Genomic DNA, 25,075 nt, shown 5'->3' with positions numbered 1-25,075 from the left:
AAATTGTCAAGCACCTTTTGGTTGTAGTTCAAGATTTTTCTAAAATATCTGAGGCCACTTTCCTACCCAGGAAAGTATCATCATAGAATCTTTTAAAAAAAAATAACATTTTCCCTGTTTATAAAAGTAAAATATGCCTATTGTAGGACATTTGGAAAACCCAGAAAAGCAACATCACCTACAATCTCTCTACCCAAAAGAAATCACTGACATTATTTTGGCATGTGTTCTTCTAATCTTTTAAAAAATGCGTACTTTTCCCCCATCATTGGGATGACCCCTGTGCATACAGGTTGGTTTCCCTGTTGTTGTTTGCCTTTGGTGAGCATTTCCTTTTGTCATTAAATATTCTTAGAAAACATTTTTCTCGGCTGCTTAATATTCCATCGTGTATCACTGAAGCGATGAAACGGGTTTCATAGCCTTGGAGATCAGTGTTCAGGGCTGGGAGTGGAAATGGAGAAAGGGAAGGTGTGAGAGCTTGGGCCCACCAGTAGGTGACTGAAGAGAGTCCAATTTCAGTGTTTCTTTCCTTTCCTAGCATTTTTGTTGTTGTTGGTTGTTTGTTTGTTTGTTTTGAGACAGTCTCCCTCTGAGTGCAGTGGTGCGATCTCAGCTCATTGCAACCTCCGCCTCCCGGGTTCAAGCGATTCTCCTGCCTCAGCCTCCCAACTGGCTGGGACTACAGGCATGAGCCACCAAGCCTGGCTAATTTTTGTATTTTTAGTAGAGACGGGTTTTCCCAATGTTGGCCAGGCTGGTTTCGAACTCCTGGCCTCAAGTAATCTGCCCACCTTGGCCTCCCAAAGTGCTGGGATTACAGGCATGAGCCACTGCACTTGGCCACTTTCCTAGCATTTGGATGGGAATGGCCAAAGGAGAAAGTTTAGGGACAGCCTAGTCATCAGCAATGAGTTTCAAACTTTTTGCTATCATTCTTTAGAATGACAGCTACTAACTTAGCCACCCTGGTTTGAAACAGAGGCAGGAAATTCTCCATTGACACAGATGCACCCTCAGTTCCCAGGGGCCTCAAATACGGCTTGCTTACTATCACAGAGGTTGGAAGAGGGGCCGAGGGGAGTGGGGGACAGAGGTGGCCTACTTGGGTGCTTAAAGGACTCTTTATCTTCAGTAACAGCCATGAGAGAAAGATGCGCAGCTGGAACCGCCGTAACTTGTTCTTGATAATATGAACTTTACGAATATTCAATTAAAAGACAAAATTGGTGTGTCCTCAGGAGAGGAGGCAGAAGAAAAAGAGAGCAGTGTTTCTGCCTGTGATACGAAACGTGGTATAACGTATTTCAAAACCACAGGTGACTGCAGATGAGGAGAAAACAGGAAATGTAATTGGGGAGGGGAGTGGGGCGCTCTCCCAGTTCTCAGGAGCACTCTTTCATTTTGCCTTCCTTTTAGCTCCTCTCAGACTCTGCATCCTAATTACCCCTGCTGCAAAGTTGAGTGAGAACTCTTCTTTCTTATATTAAAAATGTTTAAAAATTACATGGGTAACGTGCGAATACATTCGTGCTATAAAAGAGTCAAACAATAGGGAAGCATACTGACTACTCCCTTGACTGAGCCCCTATTTCCATCCCCCTCCCCTGAGGTAGCCACGACTGTGGGTTTGGTGGCTGTATTTTCAGTCCTCTTTCTATGTATCCACATACATTTACATGCAAATACACATATACAGGGCTTCTGGGGTATATATGGGCTCATATTGTGCTTATGGTTTACAATTTATATTTTCTTTTCTTTTCTTTTTTTTTTTTTTTTGAGACAGAGTCTCACTCTGTTGCCCAGACTGGAGTGCAGTTGCACAATCTTGGCCTACTACATCCTCGACCTACTGGGCTCAAGCAGGCCTCCCACATCAGCCTCCTGGGTAGCTGGGACTACAGGTGTGTGCTAACACACCTGGCTAAGTTTTGTATTTTTTTGTAGAGACGGGATTCTGCTGTGTTGCCCAGGCTGGTCTCGAACTCCTGGGCTCAAGCGAGCCACCTGCCTCGACCTCCCAAAATGCTGGGATTACAGTCATGTAATAACTTCCGTTTTCTTCTATTTTATTACAGTCTCCCTATAACTTCTGTTTTCTGTTTTATAATATGTCTTGGAGATATTCACATCAGTACATACAGAACTACCACATTCTTCTTAATGGATGTAGAATATTCCAGAATATCCATGTACCATAATTTGGTTAAATATTTTCCTATTGTTGGACATTTAGGTTGGCTTTTGTTTGTTTGTTTGTTTTTAGTTTTTCAGCATTATAAACTGTGCTATAGTAAATTTCCTTGTAATAGATCTTTGTACAGATTCTGAGAGGAGGTTGCAGGGTTAAGAGAGAAGTGCAATTTAAAATGGTGACTTTGGCCAATCCAGCATCTCAGTTCAGGCCTTCGGTATGGTAATATGGAACTACCTGCTACTACAGATGAAAATTTGAGATTTAGTGTCGGACATGCTGGGCCAACTTGCCGGTTCCATCTCCTCTTGGGCACACTGTAGTCAAGGAGCATTCAATTAACTGCAGTCAAAGTAATCAGGCCCTCAATTAATCAGGCCACCTTAAGGAGAAAAAGGAAAGAGATAAGATATCAGAGATTTAGTGAGAGAGGAGGGGAGAAACTTCCAGGGGCTGTGCTGGGGTCAGTGTACATTCAGTTCAATGTCGTGTCCTTTCTACCTTTGCGTATTAAACTCTGAACAATGCGGACTGATATTCATAATGATGACCTTGACATCTTATAAGATTCATCAAAGCACGGGTGCATAGTGTTTGCCAGACAGGATTTCCTAAAGTAGGAACTATACAAATACATTTTTTTTTTTTTTTTTGAGACAGAGCCTCACTCTGTCGCCCAGCCTGGAGTGCAGTGGCGTGATCCCGGCTCACTGCAAGCTCCGCCTCCTGGGTTCACACCATTCTTCTGCCTCAGCCTCCCGAATAGCTGGGACTATAGGCATCTGCCACCATGCCCAGCCAATTTTTGTATTTTTAGTAGAGATGGGGTTTCACCATGTTGGCCAGGCTGGGCTTGAACTCCTGACCTCATGATCCACCCGCCTCGGCCCCCCAAAGTGCTGGGATTACAGGCATGAGCCATCGCGTCCGGCCACAAATACATTTTTGAAGCTCTCTTAGCTACAGGGATTGAGACAAAAAGTTTACTGCTTAAATCCCAGTTAGCAAGAAAAACACACTGACCAGGTTCCATGTCCCTTCTTTCCCAAACTCCTCAGTTAATTTAGGTGTATTGGACCCTGGGTAACAGATACAAAAGAAATAAGGATTTTAAGAGTCACCAGTGGCTGGGCATGGTGGCTCACTCCTGTAATCCCAGCACTTTGGAAGGCCGAGGTGACTAGATCATTTGAGGTCAGGAGTTCAAGACCAGCCTGGCCAACACGGTGAAACCCCATATCTACTAAAAATACAAAAATGAGCTGGGCGTGCTGGTGCACGCCTGTAGTCCCAGCTACTCTGGAGGCTGAGGCAGGAGAATCGCTTGAACCCGTGGGCCGAGATTGTGCCACTGCACTCCAGCCTGGACAACAACAGTGAAACTCCGTCTTGAAAAAAATAAATAAATAAAATTAACAGTGTTTATCTCTGGAGAGTGATACTATGGTTGATTTTTATTTTCTCCTTTATTATTATCTGTATATTCTAAAATTTCTACAGAGAACATTGATTACTTCCACAAAATAAAAAATCTGATAACTGTAATTTTTTTTAGTAACAGCTAATTTAAAACCAGACTCCTAGGCCGGGCGCGGTGACTCAAGCCTGTAATCCCAGCACTTTGGGAGGCCGAGACGGGTGGATCACGAGGTCAGGAGATCGAGACCATCCTGGATAACACGGTGAAACCCCGTCTCTACTAAGAAATACAAAAAATAGCCGGGCGAGGTGGCAGCGCCTGTAGTCCCAGCTACTCGGGAGGCTGAGGCCGGAGAATGGCGTGAACCCGGGGGGCGGAGCTTGCAGTGAGCTGAGATCCGGCCACTGCACTCCAGCCTGGGCGACAGAGCCAGACTCCGCCTCAAAAAAAAAAAAAAAAAAAAAAACAAAAAACCAGACTCCTTGTCATCCCCACTAAACAAGCGTCTTTTCCTGGCTTTCCTGTGTCTCTCCATAGTGCTGTCAGTTTGAGCTCCCGGGCTTAGACCCCTGCGATTGCTCCCTTTGCCCAATCGCTCCTTGAGGTTCATTCCTTCTTTTTTAGTTAATTAATTAATTTATTTTTGAGACAGAGTCTCTCTCTGTCCCCCAGGCTGGCTGGAGTGCAGTGGTACAATCTCGGCTCACTGCAAACTCCGCCTCCTGGGTTTGAGGATTTTCCTGCCTCAGCTTCCTGAGTGGCTGGGATTACAGGCTCCGGCCACCACGCCCGGCTAATTTTTGCATTTTTAGTAGAGATGGGGTTTCACCATGTTGGCCAGGCTGGTTTTGAACTCCTGACCTCGTGATCTGCCCTCCTCAGCCTCCCAAAGTGCTGGGATTACAGGTGTGAGCCACCGTGCCCGGCAGAGGCTCATCCCTTCTTTAAGACATCTCTCAAATTTGTTCCTTCTCTTTGAGCCCCAAGTCAGGTCCGTTCACACCAACAAGCATTTATTGTCACAATGCCTGGATGTCACTCTGCTGGCTCAACATTATTGGAGTCATCTCCTCCTATGTCTTCCTGCTCCTAGTCTCTCTGTCCGTCCAATCAAGCAAACACCCTGCAGCTGGAGTGATCTTTTAAAAACACTCCCTGTATCATGGCCCTCCCTGCTCAAATCACTCAAAATCCTCCAAATCCCATTGCTTAGGAAATGAAGTCCATACTACTGCTTCTTAGGGCTTAGAAAATTCTTTCTTTTGGGTCAGGCATGGTGGCTCACGCCTGTAATCCCAGCGCTTTGGTAGGCCAAGGTGGGTTGATCACCTGAGGTCAGTAGTTCAAGACCAGCCTGGCCAACATGGCGAAACCCTGTCTCTACTAAAATATACAAAAAATTAGCCAGATGTGGTGGTGGGCACCCAGCTACTCGGGAGGCTGAGGCAGGAGAATCGCTTGAACCCGGGAGGCAGGGCTTGCAGTGAGCCGAGATCGCGCCACTGCACTCCAGCCTGGGCGACAGGGAGAGACTCCTCAAAAAAAAAAAAAAAAAAAAAAGATTCTTTCTTCTGCCTTTTAGGGCTCTTTACAGCACTGTGCTAGGTGGGAGATAATGGCGGGACATGGGAGGTGTTTGGTAAGTTGTTGGCAATGGAGTAAATCTTTAGGAATAAGGTGTGAAGCTCTTTCCACTACCTTCCACTGTCTTCAGTTTGAAAATTCATTTCCTCTGCTTTTGGCTTTGGAGCACTTGAAGCTTCATGGTGCTGAATTTGTTGGAGGCCGGAAGAGGCAGCCAGGGATGATAACAATTGGCTCAGGAAACCTCAACTCTGAGTCCACCTCAATTTCCGATGCCTGCTACATTGGAGGCTCCGTTAAGAAAGCGTGTTAGTTCTCATGTCCCTGACTCCCCTGCAGCATTGGGGACCAAGAACTAGCAGTGGGAATCTTGCATCTTACTTTGTTTGCTTTAATAAAGAGAAGGGGAAATGGGAAGAAGAAGCAGAAAGGGGTGAATGTAGAACAAAGCCTTGAGTGATGTGAACCACTCATGAGGCTCAGCTTTTTTAAAATTTTTATTTATTTATTTATTTTTTTGAGACGGAGTCTCGCTCTGTCGCCCAGGCTGGAGTGCAGTGGCGCGATCTCAGCTCACTGCAAGCCCCGCCTCCCGGGTTCCCGCCATTCTCCTGCCTCAGCCTCCCAAGTAGCTGGGACTACAGGCGCCTGACACCACTCCTGGCTAATTTTTGGAATTTTTAGTAGAGACGGAGTTTCACCGTGTTAACCAGGATGGTCTCCATCTCCTGACCTCGTGATCCGCCCGCCTCGGCCTCCCAAAGTGGTGGGATAACAGGCGTGAGCCACCGCGCCGGCCAAGATAGGGTCTTGCTCTGTTACCCAGGCTGGAGTGCAATGGCGAGATCATGGCTGACTGCAGCCTCGACCTCCTGGGCTCAGGTGATCCTCCCACCTCAGCCTGCTGAGTAGCTGAGACCACAGGCTGACGCCACCATGCCGGGCTCATTTTTGTATTTTTCTTGTTGTTGAGGTGGGGTTTTGCCATGTTGCTCAGTCTGGTCTCAAACTCCTGGGCTCAAGAGAGCCGCCCACTTCGGCCTCCCAAAGTGCTGCGATTGCAGGTGTGAACCACTGCACCCAGCCTCAGCTGTCTTCAGGGGGCCCCCTGGGGCAGAAAATATGCCCACTCTCACTGAATGATGGCGTATGGGCTGTCTGTTAAGAGTTCTCCACTGGGAGTGTGTGGGGTGAGATGTGTGAGGGTAATGAACTTGCCACATGGCATTCACCCCCGGCACCAGCCCTGTTGCTTGCCCTCAGAGGATCCAATGACACTGATGGGAGTGAGAGCTAAAGCTGTGTGAAGAGGCTATCTGGGAGCCAGTTCTGACAAAGTGGGCTGCTGAGAGGCTCCTCCACCCTCACAGCCCACCCCTTTCAGTGTGAAAATGTGCTCTTATTATGGACCTAGTCTAAAAACTGGTCCAGCCCAACAGAAGAGCTGTCTGCTTAGTGCAGCCTGGGATTCTGGGCTGGGCCTCCTGGCACTAACCATGTCCTTCTTGGATTGCTCTTGGCATCTTTCTAGTTATGGAAAGCTTGGTGCAGCCCCACCCAACAGAAACTAACTCCTTACATAGTACTCATTTCTTGTCAACTTAGCTGTCTCCAGCTTCCCTTCTCTCCTGTCCCCTCCCCTCCCCTGTGGCCGTTGGTTGGTAGTTGGCACATTTCTTGAGTCTATGCAGGCCCCTTTTATGCTTCCCCCTGGCTCCTTGGAATCCTGTCCCAGTTTGAGGTTCCTCCTGTTTTTTAAAATCATTAACTATAAGCAGCTTTGGGTCTTGCAGGCAAAGCAAAGGCCCTCTGCTTTCCAGGGCTGGGAGTGGCTTGGCTGACCCTTAGGGAGTCAAGGGACCCAGAGGAAGCACGGAGGCAGCTTCTTGTAGCCATAAGGAGCCACAGTGTTCCATGCAGTACCCTTTAGGCTGGGGGTGTAACGATAACCCCACAGTGAATAACAGCAGCAACTACTGCTGATTGAATGCTCACCACATGCTAGGCACTGCGCTAAGGGCTTGAGGAGCGTGATCCTGTATAATCCTCACACTCCTACTCAATAGTTTCCAATTTTATGGATGGGGAAAACTTGAGAAGTTTACGTAACTTGTCTGAGGGTGACACAGCCAGGAGGTGGAGGAGATGGGGCTGTAACTCACACCTGCCAGATTTCAAAGCCTCTGCTCTTAACCTCTACACTACGCTGCCTTTGTAGATCCTCAAAGTGTCCTAGAGAGAGGAACAATTGCCTTTTTTTTTTTTTTTTTTTTAAGACAAGATCTTGCTCTGTCGCCTGGGCAGGAGTGCAGTGGTGCCATCATAGCACACTGCAGCCTCTACCTCCTGGACACAAGCAGTCCTCCCACCTCAGCCTCCCAAGTAGCTGGGACTACACAGGCACATGCCACCACGCTCAGCTAATTTTTGATTTTTTGTAGAGACGTTGTCTCACTGTGTTGCCCAGGCTGGTCTCAAATTCTTCGCCTCAAGTGATCCACCCACCTTGGCCTCCCAAAGTGTTGGGATTACAGGTGTAAGACATTTTGCCAGTCAATAATTGATTTTTTTTTTTTTTTTTGAGACAGAGTTTCGCTTTTGTTGCCCAGGCTGGAGTGCAGTGGCATGATCTCAGCTCACTGCAACCTCCACCTCCAGGGTTCAAGCAATTCTTCTGCCTCAGCCTCCCAAGTAGCTGGGATTACAGGCACCCGCCACCATGCCCGGCTACTTTTTGTTTTTTTGGTAGAGACAGGGTTTCGCCATGTTGGCCAGGCTGGTGTCGGACTCCTGACCTCAAGTGATCCACCTGCCTCGGGCTCCCAAAGTGCTGGGATTACAGGTGTGAGCCACCGCACCCGGCCCAGTAATTGCTTTTTAAACCCTTTTCGTAATACTTACTGAACACTTCTGCATGTACTAAGCTCGTTACATGTATTAGCGCTTCTGAGGCTCCCAGTCACCTCTAAGATATGCCATATTATCTCAGATGGCAGATGTGGAAGGAAACAGTCTCAGCAAGTTACTCAGCTTGTAAATGACTGAGTGGAGATTTAACCTGAGTCTGTGAACCTCCGGTGCCAGCATTCTCCTCCCCTGACTCCACTCTCCTGCCCCTAATAAGCTCCTCTGTAATTTTCTCTGGAGCTGTGGCGACATTCACTATTGAGCCTAGAGGATGCCTGTCTCCAAGAATCTGTGATTTCCAAGCTGACGGGCCATTTTGCTTTGGAGCAGGGAGTAGCTGAGGGAAGACATGACACACTGGACCTGGGCGGGTGTGACTTCCTTGCACGGCGAACATTTGGATGGAGAAGTGAGACTCAGACTGCTTTTAAGCACATTTTCATTTTCTCCCCCATTCCTTCCAAATTAGGGTGAAGGTTGCCGAACTGTCCCCCTGGCTGGACATGTGGGGTTTGACAGCTTGCCTGACCAGCTGGTGAATAAGTCCGTCAGCCAGGGCTTCTGCTTCAACATCCTGTGCGTGGGTGAGTATTTCCATAGCAGGAAATTCTATTACAGAATATGGATCCTTAATGGCTGGATACGGCTTTGCAGGTAATTAGGTTAAATAGTGTGTCATTCTGATTTAGTTGTGAGAGTGTCTCTCCCCTCTTCTTTTATCTCTCTGCCTTTTTTTTGTAAGCAGATGGCTGTAATTACTTTTTTCCCTTGGCCAGACCAGAGTATAGGGCCATATCTTGGGGGGAAACTGAGCTATGTGAGACCCAGTGGAAATTCTGTAAGGGAGCTGGCTGGCTCAGGACGGCTGCAGAGTTCATTTTGACTACAGAAGACAGGAGCCAGGGCAGAATTGGGAGGGAGGGGATAGCTGAGGAAAAACGCCTGCCCACCAGCTGTGGGCAGTGGGTTGGGTCTGTTTCCTCTGTAGTTTTGCTGTGCTTGGTTTAGTTTGAGCTCATACAGGCACCACACAGCTGTATGCAACATTCTTTTATTCCCTTTACCTATCTCTTTACCTAGACTTTTTTTTTTTTTTTTTGAGACGGGGTCTTACTGTGTTGCCCAGGCTGGTCTCGAACTCCTGAGCTCAAGTAATCCACCCATCTTGGCCTCCCAAAGTGCTAGGATTACAGGTGTGAGCCACTGTGCCTGGCTTCTACCTACACATTTAATCTCAACAGTGGGAACTGGTCTTAGCCCCCTCTATCTGCTAATCACAGCATAAGCAGAGTGCGGTAATATCTGTGAAATGAATGAATGAGTGAATGCCACAGGAACCATTCATTATACTTTTCACTTTCTCACATTAGCTCTTTGGACATTACCAGGACTCTGCGAAGTGAGCAGAGCAAGTAGCATTTGTATCCTCATGAAACAGGTGGAGACACAGTCTTGGGGAGGATAAGGGACTTAACTGAGGCAACACAGAAGAAGTGGCACCACAATGAGGACTCAGGCCTGGTTGACCCCTTGTTCCTCCCCCTGCTTCTCTTAACTGCTGCCAGCAACATCTCTTGAGCACATGAAAGCACTTTGGAAACCCACTGAGCACCAATCAAACAAATATGAGGGATAACAGTTCCTTCTTTAAGAATGTCTTTGGCTGGGCACGGTGGCTCATGCCTGTAATCCCAGCACTTTGGGAGGCTGAGGCAGGAGGATCACGAGGTCAGGAAATCGAGACCATCCTGGCTAACATGGTGAAACCCCGTCTCTACTAAAAATACAAAAAAAAAATTAGCCAGACGTGGTGGCGGGTGCCTGTAGTCCCAGCTACTTGGGAGGCTGAGGTGGGAGAATGGCGTGAACCCGGGAGGCGGAGCTTGCAGTGAGCCGAGATCGCGCCACTGCACTCCATCCTGGGCAACAGAGCGAGACTCTGTCTCAAAAAAAAAAAAAAAAAAATTTTTTTTCTTAGATCTTAAATATCCCAAATTTGCAAACATGATCATAGCATATAATTTTCACCCTGTAGCATGGGAAAGCATACCTGCATATTTTCAGTGACCTTCTGAACCTTAATGATTAAATAAATACCAGAATAAAGTCGGTTTTTGTACTGGCTGAAACACTCAAACACTTTTGCTAATTGCCTTTTATTTTTGTATAGAGTGTATGGGGAACTTGTTCATGTAGTAGATCTGAACTACTACTAAATTGGTTATTTTACTCTTTAATGTATTCAGAATTTCTGTTTTTTCTTTCTTTTTTTTCTTTCCTTTTTTTTTTTTTTTTTTTTTTTTGAGACAGAGTCTTGCACTGTCACCTGGACTGGAGTGCAGTGGCGCGATATCAACTCACTGCAACCTCCACCTCCCGGGTTCAAGTGATTCTCTTGCCTCAGCCTCCTGAGTAGCTGGGACTACAGGTGCATGCCACTACACCCAGCTAATTTCTGTACTTTTAGTAGAGACTGAGTTTCACCCTGTTGGCCAAGATGGTCTCAAATTCATGACCTCAAGTGATCCGCCCGCCTTGGCCTCCCAAACTTCTGGGATTACAGGCATGAGCCACTGCGCCCGGCCTAGAAATTCTGTTTTCTCACTAAGGTCATTCATTTTCTTGGGCTCTTTATCTTTTTTTTTCCCTCTATCCCCAGCATTCTTTTTCCGATCACTTTTTGTAAGAGAGTTACTCCACATTCAAGGACAAGTGGAGAACAACAGATGATGGGCAGTTGTTCCCACAAGCTAGGCTCACTCCCTAGCTAAATGGCTCACTCCCACACACCTTTGGTTTTGTTGTTGTTGTTGTTGTTTGAGATAAAGTGTCCTTGTGTCACCCAGGCTGTAGTGCAGAGGCTCACTGCAGCCTCAACCTCCCAGGCTCAAGCATCCCTCCCACCTCAGCCTCCAAAGTAGCTAGGATTACAGGCATGTGACCGGGCTCATTTTTTTGTAGAGATGAGGTGAGGTCTCACTGTGTTGCCCAGGCTGGTCTCGAACTCCTAAGCTCAAGGGATCCACTTGCCTCGGCCTACCAAAGTGCTGGGATTATAGGCATGAGCCACCGTGCCTGGCCCACATCAACTTTGGAACCTATCAGCTGAAAATATGTGCTTCAGTTTCAATCAACAGATTTATACTCAAACTTATTTTTAAGATGTGACTTCTACTATGCATGTCCTTGTTCACAGGGAGAGAAATATACCTGGAGGCGTTAGCGAACAAAGCAGTACATTAAAAAAGAAAGAAAGAAAATATGTGCTTCACAGAATTACACATTGAGGGCCTTAGAGTCCAGATCTAGGCTGTTAATTCTTCAAATGCTGAAAGTCTAACTAATGGTTATCATTAGGTGCTATTTGGAGAAAAATGTAAAATAACTAGAAGTCATAGTAATCGACATCAAGTGCAAAGACTATCACATCCAATATTAGCACTGCCAAATCTCTGTTTAACTAACAAGAGCTCCAATCTTTGGCTGATGGCCAACTTATTTCACATAATATTTGATTACCACAATATTTCAGCACAAACATATCAGAGTGCCTTGGCATTCTTCCCAGAACTCCATATGACCTGTACTGAAGTTGAGATGAGAAGAGAAAATGACAGACCCACTCTAAGCAACCTTGCAACCAGTGCGATTGCGTGGACTAGTAAAGCTTTAGGAGGGAGGCCATGTGAATTGAAATGGATCTCTGAGGGTGGCAGTGTAGGGTGATTTGATATGTGGAGCACAGGCTCCCCTAGGGCCCAGAGGCAGCCAAGCTCAAGGCAAAGTGAGTGGGAGAAATAGTAATCCCCCATCCTCTAGTTTCCACCTAGACATTGTACAGCTACAACTGCTTCTACTTGCACCTACTGGGATGGAATTGCTCAAGTGTCCAGCACAAACCCTCCAAGAGGGGAGGAGTAGGAAGGAGATGCTCTCATCCTCAAGGAGTCACAGATTCTCTTTTGCTCCCCACTTGTCAAGTTTCAGGAAATGGCTGCCTCTGTAGCTCCTGTCTTAGACCTGCAGGTGCAACCACTGGATAGGCCAGCTCCGACTGGGTTAATTTCATCCCTGTTCCAAAAAACCCTGCAATGCATGCATCCTGCCCTCTTGCTATGCTCACCACCCTGTCCTTGCTCAGAGAACCCACAATTTGGGCCAAGGTTATGAGTAGCTTAGAGTAACTCTGAAGCTGCAATGTCAGCCCAGCCATGAGGCTGGATCCAGTCGCTGACTAGGCAAAGGGTCCATAGCTTAGCTGCTGAAGGTGATCTTTTATCTTGCAGAGCTATTTGTGACCATAGTTCATGCCTACTACCTGTGTACATTTACTCCCTTAATGACTGTTATAAAAAGATGCTGTTTGGGCATAGAATATATTTCCCCAAAGTATTTTCTTTTCTTTTCTTTTGAGACACAGTCTTACTCTGTTGCCCAGGCTGGAGTGCTGTGGCGTGATCACAGCTCACTGCAGCCTCAACCTCCCAGGCTCAAGCAATCCTCCCACCTCAGCCTCCTGAGTAGCTGGGACTACAGGCACATGCCACCATGCCTGGCTAATTTTTTTTAAATTAAAATTATTGTGTAGAAACAAGGTCTCACTATGTTGCCCAGGCTGATCTCGAGCTCCTGGGCTCAAGCAATCCTCCCTGCTTGGCCTCTCCCAAAGTCCTGGAATTACAGGCATGAGCCACTGTACCCAGACTTTTCTTTTTCTTGATAGGGCATTTTTGGTGTAAAATTATGGTAGCACTAGCTTCAATTATTAACAGAGACCTAGGATATTTTTTCACACTATTGTTTATCTTGGTGCTGGGCTGCTGATCATCGGCCTACGTCCAGCAAAGTATCCTATATGCTTGTGCATATGTGTGTACATCTGTGCACATATATGTGTTGCAACTGAGAGAGAGAGAATTTTTTTTTTTGTGTGTGTGTGTGTGTGTGTGAGATGGAGTTTTGCTCTTGTTGCCCAGGCTGGAGTGCAGTTGCATGATCTTGGCTCACCGCATCCTCTGCCTCCCGGGTTCAAACAATTCTTCTGCCTCAGCCTCCTAAGTAGCTGGGATTGCAGGCGTGCACCACCATGCCCAACTAATTTTGTATTTTTAGTAGAGACGGGGTTTCTCCATGTTGATCAGGCTGGTCTCAAACTCCCGACCTCAGGTGATCTACCTGCCTCGGCCTCCCAAAATGCTGGGATTATAGGCGTGAGCTACTGCGCCCAGCCGAGAATTTTTAATAATCCAGAACCTAATTTATAGTAAGGATACCAATAAACGGCACCTACAATTATTATTATTATTATTTTTTTTTTTGAGACAGAGTCTCACTCTGTCACCCAGGCTGGAGTGGAGTGGCACTATCTCTGCTTACTGCAACCTGCATCTCCCAGGTTCAAGTGATTCTCATGCCTCAGCCTCCATAGTACTTGGGATCACAGGTGTGCACCACCATTCCCAGCTATTTGATTTTGTATTTTTAGTAGAGACAGGATCTCACCATGTTGGCCAGGCTGGTCTCGAACTCTTGACCTCAAGTGATCCGCCCACCTTGACCTCCCAAAGTGCTGGGATTATAGGCATAAGCCACTGCACCTGGCCTATTATTCTTTTTAGAGGACTAGGCACATGAGTGTGAGCATATTATGATTCCTCTCCAATATATTCTCTAGGGTTGACCGTAATTACCATAGAGGTGAGGTTCCTCTTTCTCCCCATGAAAACACATATACTAGTCCCTTAGCTTTGGAAATTTCAAGGATCCTTTGATCCTAGATACAGTACAGAATGCCTCAGAGGAACCACCAGAGCCAACAGTACAAATATTCTGGGGCCCGTTACTTTGCACTCCTGGGAACAAGCCCCAAAGAGACTCATCCATCCAAATGCCCCAGTAGCAGTCATGGCTGTGAGGAGCACAAAGGGTCATAATGATAATATTTACTTTGAAGCTGCTCAGGATTCCAGGCTCAACTGGGCTCTGTTGAACATGGAAAAAAACAGTCACACAAGAGAAGCAGGATTGAGGCTTGCTGCAGGAGGAGGGAAAGGGCAGCTAGCATTCTATCAAGGCCAAGGATCAATTGTTTCATACCTTCATCTCTGGGAAAGGCCAGCTGCTCACTTGTCTAAAACAGGCCGCCAGCAGTGGTGTGCTGGTCAACGTCACAGCCCATCTCAGGAGAAAAACTGTTGTGGTTTGAAGCATCTGCTCATTTCCTTGGTGTCATTACTCCTGCCATGGCTGCTGTTAAGCTACCAACATGACATCACTGCACGTGGGCTTGGGAAGAGATGCAGGAAGCGGACAAGCTGGCACCAGCACACCACTGCATGCGGGGCCTCTGCAAGATCAGGAAGGAGAAAGGACAAGGTCACAGAACCAGGCATGACCTTGTCCCTTTCCATAGGCTTCCTTAGCCAACCAGAGTTCCTGGAGTGTTTCCTTTTGGGCACCTCCCTGTTAAACTCAGAGACATTTCTCTGGGTTCAACATTCAGAACTGGAAGAGACTTTAGGTCCACAAGAACAGGGATTGTGGCTATCTTGTTCCTTGCTGTATCTGCAGCTCCTGTAACTGTGCCTGGCTCCTATTAGAGGCTTCGTAAATACTCATTGAATGACTGAATGAACAAACATATCACACCTATGCGTCTCGCTAGAGCACATTGGTTAAAAGCATGGACTCCAGCATCAGCCTGCCTGGATTCAAATGCTGGCTCTGCCACTTACTAGTTTGTGACCTTGGACTAGTTACTTCCTCCACATTTTATTATTACTAGTTTCTAAAATAGATCTATTATTCTAAGTGAAGTAACTCAGGAATGGAAAGCCAAACATTGTATGTTCTCGTAAGTGGGAGCTAAGCTATGAGGATGCAAAGGCATAAGAATAACACAATGGACTTTGGGGACTCAGGGGGAAAGGGTGGGAAGGGGGTAAAGAATAAAAGACTACAAACTGGGTTCAGTGTATACTGCTCAGGAGATGGGTGCATCGAAATCTCACACATCACCACTAAATAACTTACTCATGTAACCAAACACCACCTGTCCCCCCAAAAACCTGTGGAAATAAAAAGTAAAACAGAGACGGGGTCTATGTTGGTCAGGCTGGTCTCGAACTCCTGGCCTCAACTGATCCTCCTGCTTCAGTCTCCCAAAGTGCTGGGATTACAGGCATAAGCCACCGTGCCAGGCCCCTCCACATTTTATAGATGAGGAAAGTAAGGAGCAGAGATGCTGAGGAACTGGTGCAAATTAACAGAGCTAGTAAGTGGCTTGGTTAACCCATCTATAAATTGAGGACAAATAGTAACATCTACCTCATAGGCTTGCTGTGAGGAATAAACAAGAAAATATATGTAAAAAACTTACAGCAGTGACTGTAAACAATAGCCGTTATTACCAACCCTCTCATTTTATAGAAAAAGAGACTGGGACCCAGAGAGGGGAAAGGGCTCAGTTCATGTCACACAGTAACTTAGCAATAACCTGGCTAGAAGTCTTTTCTTTTTCTCTCTCTTTCTGTCTCTCTCTCTTGCTCTCGCTCTCTCTCTCTTTCCTTTCTTTCTTAGATGGGGTCTCGCTCTGTCACCCAGACTGGAGTGTAGTGGTGAGATCTTGGCTCACTGCAACCTCTGCTTCTCGGGTTCTAACGATTCTCCACCCTCAGCCTCCCGAGTAGCTGGGATTACAGGAGCCCGCCACCATGCCCGGCTAATTTTTGTATTTTTAGTAGAGCCAGGGTTTCACCATGTTGGCCAGGCTGGTCTCCAACTCCTGACCTCAGGTGATCTACCCGCCTCGACTTCGCAAAGTGCTGGGATTACAGGCCTGAGCCACCGTGCCCTGCAAGAGTATAGTTTGAAAAAAACATATTTCATAGTACTCATATATGTTTAAAAATGTTTTTAAAACTGTTGTTTCTAGAATACTATCTACATTAAGCAAAGTGAGATGAAAGCCTCTTGGCTGGTGGAGCATGCATTAAAAACCTTACTATCCACTTGGAGGAGCTCTGGGAGGGCTGGGGGAAGAGGAGTGAGAAATTGACCCCTCGGGACTCCTCAGGTTTCCTGCTGGAATCTAATTGCCAAGTCCCCACCTTCCTGCAGGGGCGTGGAATCTGCTGACCCGATCCCAGTTAGGTCATGTGTGCCTCCCCCTCACAACACACTCACACTCAGTACTGGACCCAGGGCAGCTGTGGGAGGGGCAGCATCCTCGGCTCAGGCTGGGTCTGTGCCAGTCATTGAGAGGAAGGCTCCCCGACCCCCAGGCTCCACACTGATGGAAAACTGGAACAGGAGCTCTCGATAGCCATAGGACGAGCTCACTTGGTTTTCTGCCCTCTCTACTATTGCATTTATCTCAGTTCCCTAGACACCCGGGTGTTCTTTTTTTCCAGACGTTCGTTATTTGGCATCTAATTTCCACAGCCCTTTTGTGCCAGCAGGCGTTTGGGTGGTCATTTCTCCTGCTGTTCCTCCCAGCTCCCTGTCCTGCCCTGCCCGGCCCCCATTCCTCCAGCTGTGCAAACAGGGTGGGTCCCTCACGCTGCGCTGCTGCCCCTGAGGCCTTCGGTGTGAACCTTGGGTTAGGCACTCCCGGGGGTACTGGAAGATGCCCCATCTCCTGCTCTCTGAGAATTCTTAGGATCGGGGAGTCAGGGTGCCCACTCTGGGTGCTAGGGAAACAGGACCCCCACTCCCTAGGAGCTACAGGGCATTCAGCAGGGAGCTCATGGAACAGAAGGGTTTGGGAGTTGGGGGTAAGGATGGTTCTGTTCCATGAGCTCCCTTCTGTTCCATGGGAGGGAGTTGGGGGTAAGGATGTACATGGAAAATTCATCAGGCACACAAGAAGATGAGTTAAACTGTAGCTCAAACCTCAGTGCCCTTGAGAGGGGAGGTGAGTTAGGATGTGAGAGCCACACTGTGCTCCTACCTCTAAGGTGCTGGCCCCGTTTGCAGTTAAGGTGCACCCCAAATTTGGGTGAGGTGGGATGTGATACATTCCACTGCTTGGCCAAGTCTGCCACCTCCCATGGCAAAGGCCCCACCTCATAAAATTCTTCTTGGGACCCAAATACTTCCTGTTTCTTTAGGGGAGGAAAAAGGGGGCCTCTTCTTCAAGAGTCTTTGCTGCTAATGGATATAGCAGACCCTGGTTTGAAACATGATCTGTGTGAGGAACCATTTCCCCAGACTCTGGCAATTTACCAAGTTAGTCAGACCTGGCTATGAAATTGGGCTGGGGGGCCGGGTAGCCAGACTGAATTGAATGTTCTGCTTGTTCTCCCTTCCTCTCCCTGTCTCCCTCCTGTCTCTTATCTCTTCTCTCTTTCTTTCCCTTCTCTCTGTCCACACACAGAAAACTCTCATCATACACAGATATTTTAAAAGGCACCTCCTGCATTCATAGCTCATTATTTGGGATAAAAGAAGCAGGCTAGGCCGGGCGCGGTGGCTCACGCCTGTAATCCCAACACTTTGGGAGGCCGAGACGGGCGGATCACGAGGTCAGGGGATCAAGACCATCCTGGCTAACACGGTGAAACCCCATCTCTACTAAAAATACAAAAAATTAGCTGGGCGTGGTGGCGGGCGCCTGTAGTCCCAGCTACTCGGGAGGCTGAGGCAGGAGAATGGCATGAACCCGGGAGGCAGAGCTTGCAGTGATGCGAGATCACGCCACTGTACTCCAGCCTGGGTGACAGAGCAAGACTCTGTCTCAAAAAAAAAAAAAAAAAAAAGAAGCAGGCTAGACACACTCAGAGGGGGAGGGAAGATGGAGCATTTTCAGTTCTACATCATGTAGCTCTAACCCTAGCCCTGAACCACCCTGCAGATGTGTGCTTTTGGTCCCAAGGTGGGATTTGGCAGGCCACAATTTGCCCAATGCAAACCCAGTCCCGACTGTGAAGAGAAGTCGAGGCTCACACCCCCCCTGGGCTGGGGAGAGGAGAGGGAAAAACAGGGATGATGATAGCAGAATAAACGGGAGGGTAGTCTTTGTCTTCAAAGGGCAGGCCAGAGTAATTAATGATATCCTCTTTTCGTAGTGCCCGCCTCTCTACTGACTCTTTAATTCCTGGTATTCCTGAGTCACTTGGGGTGGGCTCAGGGGTCAAATACAGCCTGGATCTGTAGAGATTATAAGCAGTTTTAGTGCCCAGCCCAGTTTGTGGCCTCATATCAGATTCCTGTTTAGCTCCCTTGTCACCAACTCCAGACTTCTTGTGATGTCCCATTCCCTGAAGTCTCGTTGGCTCCTGACAGTGGCTTGCTATCCCTTGATCTCCCAGGAATAAGCTCCCAAAACCTTCACCAGTCTGCCACAGCCCTTCCCCTACTTGTTTCCCCAGTGTGAAGTTCAAGACTTTAAAAATTCCAATGGTTTGATTTATTAGTATCTCGCAGCCTAGTAGTTAAACAAATAAATGGCTAGTTTGTTTAAAATTTAAGGATAAGGGTCAGGCGCGGTGGCTCATGCCTGTAATCCCAGCACTTTGGGAGGCTGAGGCGGGTGGGTCACCAGAGGTCAGGAGCTTGAGACCAGCCGAGCCAACATGGTGAAACCTCATCTCGACTAAAAATACAAACATTAGCCAGGCATGGTGGCCGGCGCCTGTAATCCCAGCTACTTGGGAGGCTGAGGCAGGAGAATCACTTGAACCCGGGAGACAGGGACTGCAGTGAGCCGAGACTGCGCCACTGTACTCAGCCTGGGTGACAGAGCAAGACGCTCTATCAAAAAAAAAAAAAAAGAAAAAAAAGAAGAAGAATTTTTGTGGCCTGCTAAGTCTCCCCACCCCACCCCTCTTAGTTAAAAATGGTCTCACCGAAAGTTCAACCATTCAACCAGGATGGGAGGCTAAGCCAGGAGCCTGCATAGTTTTCACCACTGGGAGGCACATCTGGGCATCCCCAGAGGGCTGTTTAGGCTTGGCAGGGAGGAGAGGCGGGGACTGGAATGAGAGGATATTTGTTTGACAAGGGACCACTGTTTTTTTTTTTTTTTTTTTTGAGATGGAGTCTCATTCTGTTGCCCAGGCTGGAGTGCAATGGCATGATCTCAGCTCACTGCAATCTCCGCCTCCCCTGGTTCAAGTAATTCTCCTGCCTCAGCCTTTCAGTAGCTGGGATTACAGGCGTCTGCCACCATGCCTGGCTAAATTGTGTATGTATAATATATTTTTTTGGTAGAGACAGGGTTTCACAATGTTGGCCAGGCTGGTCTTGAACTCCTGACCTCAAGTGATCTGCCTGCTTCAGGCTTCCAAAGTGCTGGGATTATAGGCGTGAGCCACCACGCCTGGCCACTGCTGTCCTTTTTTTAAAAAAATTAAAATACTCCTTTAATTTTTATGACAAAAACTATACATATTCCATTTAGAAAACTTGGGAAATATAGAAAAGCATAAAGAAAGGGATGAAAACCACACATAAGGTCACCACTCAGAGATAGCCATTGATAAGAGTATATTGTATTTCCTTCCAGTCTTTTTTTTCTAGGCATAGCTATACCTCTCCATCACTGCCTATAACAATTTCTTTTTCTGACTATAAAAGCAACGTATACTCGGCCAGGTGCAGTGGCTAACGCTTGTAATCCCAGCACTTTGGGAAGCCGAGGCGGGTGGATCACAAGGTCAGGAGCTTGAGACCAGCCTGGCCAAGATGGTGAAACCCCATCTCTACTAAAAACACAAAAATTAGCCGGGCATGGTGGTGGGCGCCTGTAATCCCAGCTACTTGGGAGGCTGAGGCAGGAGAATCACTTGAACCCGGGAGGTAGAGGTTGCAGTGAGCCAAGATCGCGCCATTGCGCTCTAGCCTGGGTGACAGAGCAAGATTCCATCTCAAAAAAAAAAAAAAAAAGCAGTGTATACTCAAGGTAAAATTTCCAAATGACAGAAAAAAAATTGGAAGAATAAAATGAAAACTACCTCAATTCTACTATCTGAGATAACTACTACTGATCCATCTGTATCGTTCCTGTTAGTCTTTTTCATTTAACTGAGATCATACAGTTCATCTGCTTCTATCTGCTTTTTGCTTTATGTTTTATCATGTTCATTTTCCCATGTCAACAAATGTGTATCTGAGACATGATGTGTAAGGGCTGAATAGTCACTATGTGAACAGACCATAATTTATCCTTTTGCTTTTCAGGAGAGACAGGTTTGGGCAAGTCCACCCTCATGGACACCCTGTTCAACACCAAGTTCGAAGGGGAGCCAGCCACCCACACACAGCCGGGCGTCCAGCTCCAGTCTAATACCTATGACCTCCAAGAGAGCAACGTGAGGCTAAAGCTCACGATCGTTAGCACAGTTGGCTTTGGGGACCAGATCAACAAAGAGGACAGGTAAGGAAGGCGGTGGGGTGGCAAAGGTGGAGAGGTTGGTAGAGGGCCGCACAGAGGAACTCACCATGTGGGTCTTGAAGACAGCACAGTTACCAGGCCCGGGCCTGTCCTCCCAGAATGGTGTGGGCAGCAGCAGGTACCTCCCAAGCATCGGCCCCGTCCAGTGTCCCTGTCTACAGCAACTGTTCCACTCCACTCACTTTGCCAAAAGAAGGGTGTCTTTCTAATATACATGGGTCAGGTCTCAATTCCATGCGGCAAACTTTTATTGAGCTCCCACCTTGCGCCAGGTACTGTGGAGTTCTGACCATCTAAAAAGGAATGGCTTAGTCTCTGCCCTTGAGGCACTCACAGGCAAAACCAGTTTTAAGCAAATAATTTCCATAGAGTTTAAGATATTCTATAAAGGACAGGGTACAAAGAGATAAACGACAAGTTACAACGAGAACACAAAGGCGAGAACAGTCAGTTCTACGTAGGGAGGTCAGGGAAGCCTTCACAAAGGATGTGCCTCCGGAGCTGATTCTTGAAGGACGAACTGTTTTGCCAGACAGACAAGGGAAGGGAGAGAGGGGCATCTCAGGCAGAATTAACTGCCTGTATAAAGGCAAAGTGATGTGCAGGATTCTGGTACGTTCTAGGGAAGTGCAGCTTGCTCTCTTTGGCTAGACAGAGGGCAGAGTCACTGTGAAGCTAATGAAGATTGCACAGGCCCCTTCCAAAGCTCTGTAACTAATGTTCAATCACAACGTTGTATTATTTTCCTTAGAGAGTCTTTCAAATTGCATAAGCATAAGGGCTGGAAAAACCTGGTTGTGCCCCTGGGCTAGCATTTGGAGTAACCTTGGGGAAAAAACAGGGGGAGATGAGGCTGAAGAGGTACGCAGGTGCCAGATCACAGAAGATTTTATGATCGAGGCAAGAGGTAAAATAGGTGCTGAGATAGGGAAGAGGAGACAGATTTGCTGAATACTGAGTAGGTAAATATCAACAAGACTTGATAGAGACTTGGTGTGAGGTTGTGAAGTGTAAAGAGAAATCTAGAATGAGGCCCAAATTTCTGGCTTTGTAGAGTGGGCATTGGTGATGGCATTCCATAAGAGAACCAGGGTTCAAAATAATCAGCTCTGTTTTGGACATGTCAAGTTTGATCTGTCTGAGGAATACTGAGATACGCAATGACCTTCAGCAGTAGGCAGTTGAACACACAGAGATGGAGATCAGAAGAGGCTAGAAATATAGATTGGGTTATCAAGGTAGAGGTGATATGTTCCAACCATGGACACGTGTAAAATCACCCAGGGATCAGAGTAAAGTAAGAAGAACACTGGGCTAAAGACAAAAACCTCAGGATGTTAAGTCAATAGATGGAGGAAAAGACATCCTGAAAAGGGACTGAACAGGAATAAGCAGACAGGTAGGAGGGGTCCAGGAAAGATGTTGGGGTGCCAGGCAAGGTGGCTTGCACCTGTAATCCCAGCACTTTGGGAGGCTGAGGCGGGCAGATCCCTTGAAGTCAGGAGTGCGAGACCAGCCTGGCCAACATCATGAAACCCCATCTCTACTAAAAATACAAAAATCAGCTGGGTGTGGTGGTGGGTGCCTGTAATTCCAGCTGCTCGGGTGGCTGAGGCGGGAGAATCACTTGAACCTGGGAAGCAGAGGTTGCAGTGAGCTGAGATTGCACCACTGTACTCCAGGCTGGGCGGCGGAGCAAGACTCTGTCTCAAAACAAAACAAAAAGATGTGGGGGGTTGAGAATGTATGTGAGTGAAGACTAGGTGAGGCTCAGAGATGGGGACGTGATAAGGGGTAGGTCAGGTACCATCTGCATTTAACCAGAAGTCACATGGTTATCACATGTGCTTATCTCAGAAAGGGCCATTCATCATTTTAAGCAGAGGGTCTTCTCATCCTTTCAGGATTCTCTTGCTGCTTAGATGAACTTTATGTCAAATTCTTTTATTTCCCCCTTAAAGCTACTACAACAGCCACACTCACTTCCTTATAATGAATAAATATATGTAGCTTCTTAATAATGGAACTGAGTTCTGTTTTGCATTTGAAAATCTAGAAAAAAGAAAAAAGACATCTCTTCTTTTTTTTTTTTTTTTTGAGCTGGAGTCACACACTCTCACCCAGGCTAGAGTGCAGTGGCACAATCTCAGCTCACTACAATCTCCACCTCCAGGGTTCAAGTGATTCTCCTGCCTCAGCCTCCCGAGAGTAGCTGGACTCAGTTGCACACCACCACACCCTGCTAATTTTTCTGTATTTTTAATAGAGACCGGGTTTCACCATGTTGGCCAGGCTGGTCTCGAACTCCTGACCTCAAGTGATTCCCCCCCCCCCCCCCAGCCTCAGCCTCCTAAATTGCTGGGATTACAGGCATGAGCCACTGGGCCTGGCCACCTCTGCTTTTTATAGGCGTGCTTATTGTGCTAATCTTGTTTGGTTGAGAATAAATTAAACTTTGGAGAAAGGATATTTGGGCCACATTATGAGTGCTTAATCTCAGCTGCAGATGGCTCAGAAACTTCAATTACATTTCTTACAATTCTTTCAGTTACATACATTCAACATATCTAACATTGGACAATGCCTTGATAATAATGGCTTGGGAGGACTGAACAGATACTGCCCCTCAGAGGCAAATCTCCTTCCGTTATATTTTTAAGATATCCCTATTGTTTCTTCCTGATTATAAATGTGATGCATACTTATAATAAATCAAATGAAATGAAAAGCCTCCTTGAAACTGCACTAGGAGCAAGGGTGGAGTGAGCTCCAGGGATGTATAATAAAAAGCAATGTTTTCTTCATGCTGTTAGGGCCATATTAGCATAGATATGTCAGTGAAACTGCATTGAAACAGGGCATTAGAATATCCCGCTTTACAAGGGCACATGCATAAACTGGGAAGAGGAATGACTAAGCCCGGATACTGCGGAAAGCTACAATTTAAATGATGCTGGAGGCAGGGCACAGTGGCTTAAGCCTGTAATTCCAGCACTTTGGAAGGCCGAGGTGGGTGGATCACTTGAGGCCAGGAGTTCAAGACCAGCCTGGCCAACATGGTGAAACCCCCGTCTCTACTAGAAATACAAAAAATTAGCCGGGCATGGTGGTGTGTGCCTGTAATCCCAGCTACTCAGGAGGCTGAGGCACAAGAATTGCTTGAACCCGGAAGGCGGAGGTTGCAGTGAACTGAGATCATGCCATGTCTCTCCAGCCTAGACGACAGAGTGAGACTCCATCTCGAAAAATAAAAATAAAAAAGGATGCTGGAGAAAAGGGGATTTAAGGGAGAGACTGAGAAGGACAGGCTGGAGAGGGGAGTGCTTAGGAACCTAGGCTTTGGTCTCAGACCTGGCTTGAAATTTCATCTTGCTGTCTTTTTAGCCCAGGGATCTTGAACAAGGTACTTACATTTTCTATGCCTCAGTTTTCTCATCTGTAAAATGGGGATGATGATGATGGTAATAATAATAATAACACCTACCTTAGAGAGTTGTGGTGAAGCACATTTGACGTGTGTGGAATGTGAAATGCTCAAACACCTGGCACAGAGTTACTGCCTCATAAACTGAAGATATTATGATCATGATTTTTATTGATTGAAGAATCAAGGGACAGCTAAATCATGTAGCATATGGGAGGGAATGATACGTGGTATCCAGGAAGACCAGAACTGAAAAATATTCATTGGGTTTGGTGATATGAAGGTCAGTAATACATTTCAGAATAATAGTTCGAGGGGAACTGTGGGTAGAAGCCAGATTACTGTGATTGCTGAGTGAATGGAAAGTAAGGATGTAAAGGCATCAGAACAGCTAAAAGAGCAGTGGAACAGAAAAGTCAGTCTAAGACCAGATTCCTGCTCATATGGAAATTTAGCATATGTAAGTCAGCAGGGGAAGAATGGACTATTCAAGAGATGATGCTGGGAAAATAGGCCATCTATTTAGGAAAAAAATAAAACGAGACCCTCTCACACAAACACCATTCACAAAAATAGATTCCCATTGGACTAAAAACAGATTTCTAAAAATACAAGGAGAAAACATCAGAGAATATTTTTATAACTTTGGGGGTAGAGAAGGCTTTTCCAATCGTGACGCAAAATTCAAAAGTCATAGAAGAAAAGACTGATGGATTTAAATTCATTAAAATAAAAAACCCTTTTATATTGAAAGATACCATAAACAAAAGTAAAAACAAGCTACAGATGGGGAGAATATATTTGCAGCCTAAATAATAGACAAAGGATTCTTCTAAAATGGAAAAAGAGCTTCTACAATTTAATAAGAAATAAATAGTTTACAGAAGGGGAAATACTAATGTACAATCAACATAGGAAATGATGGTCATGCAACTTCCCCAGTAATTAGAGAAATGCAAAATGAAACAATGAAATATTTTTTATCCATCAGATCTGCAAAAACAAAAAGATGGTATATTATCCACTAACACGAGGTAATTTCATTCATGTTGATGGGACTGAAACTTGATGTAGACTTTTTGGAGGGCAAACTTGGCAGTATCTATTAAAATTTTAGATGTGAATGATTTATGACCCAACAGTTCCACC

The 25,075-nt window shown here is 46.5% G+C and overlaps 1 protein-coding gene and 1 long non-coding RNA gene across 20 annotated transcripts in view; both read left to right on the top strand.

Annotated features, from left to right (window-relative positions):
- Positions 1-25,075, top strand: part of SEPTIN6 (septin 6) — an 81,340-nt gene that overhangs the window by 11,819 nt on the left and 44,446 nt on the right. For all 19 annotated transcript variants that reach the window (XR_013412519.1, XR_013412516.1, XR_013412521.1 and 16 more), the window contains 2 exon segments: positions 8,578-8,692; positions 20,289-20,484. Coding sequence is in view for 12 of the 19 variants with exons in the window: in XM_015128092.2 (XP_014983578.1) it covers positions 8,578-8,692; positions 20,289-20,484 (311 nt within the window). In the remaining 7 variants the exon portion in view is untranslated.
- LOC144338810 (uncharacterized) lies at positions 13,178-15,696 on the top strand. The gene is made up of 2 exons (XR_013413198.1): positions 13,178-13,219; positions 13,594-15,696. It is a non-coding gene; the product is annotated as an uncharacterized LOC144338810 (long non-coding RNA).

This window comes from Macaca mulatta, chromosome X, assembly GCF_049350105.2.
Source record: "Macaca mulatta isolate MMU2019108-1 chromosome X, T2T-MMU8v2.0, whole genome shotgun sequence".
In the NCBI taxonomy this organism is placed as follows: Eukaryota; Metazoa; Chordata; class Mammalia; order Primates; family Cercopithecidae; genus Macaca; species Macaca mulatta.
This window is presented reverse-complemented; position numbering and strand designations above follow the sequence as displayed.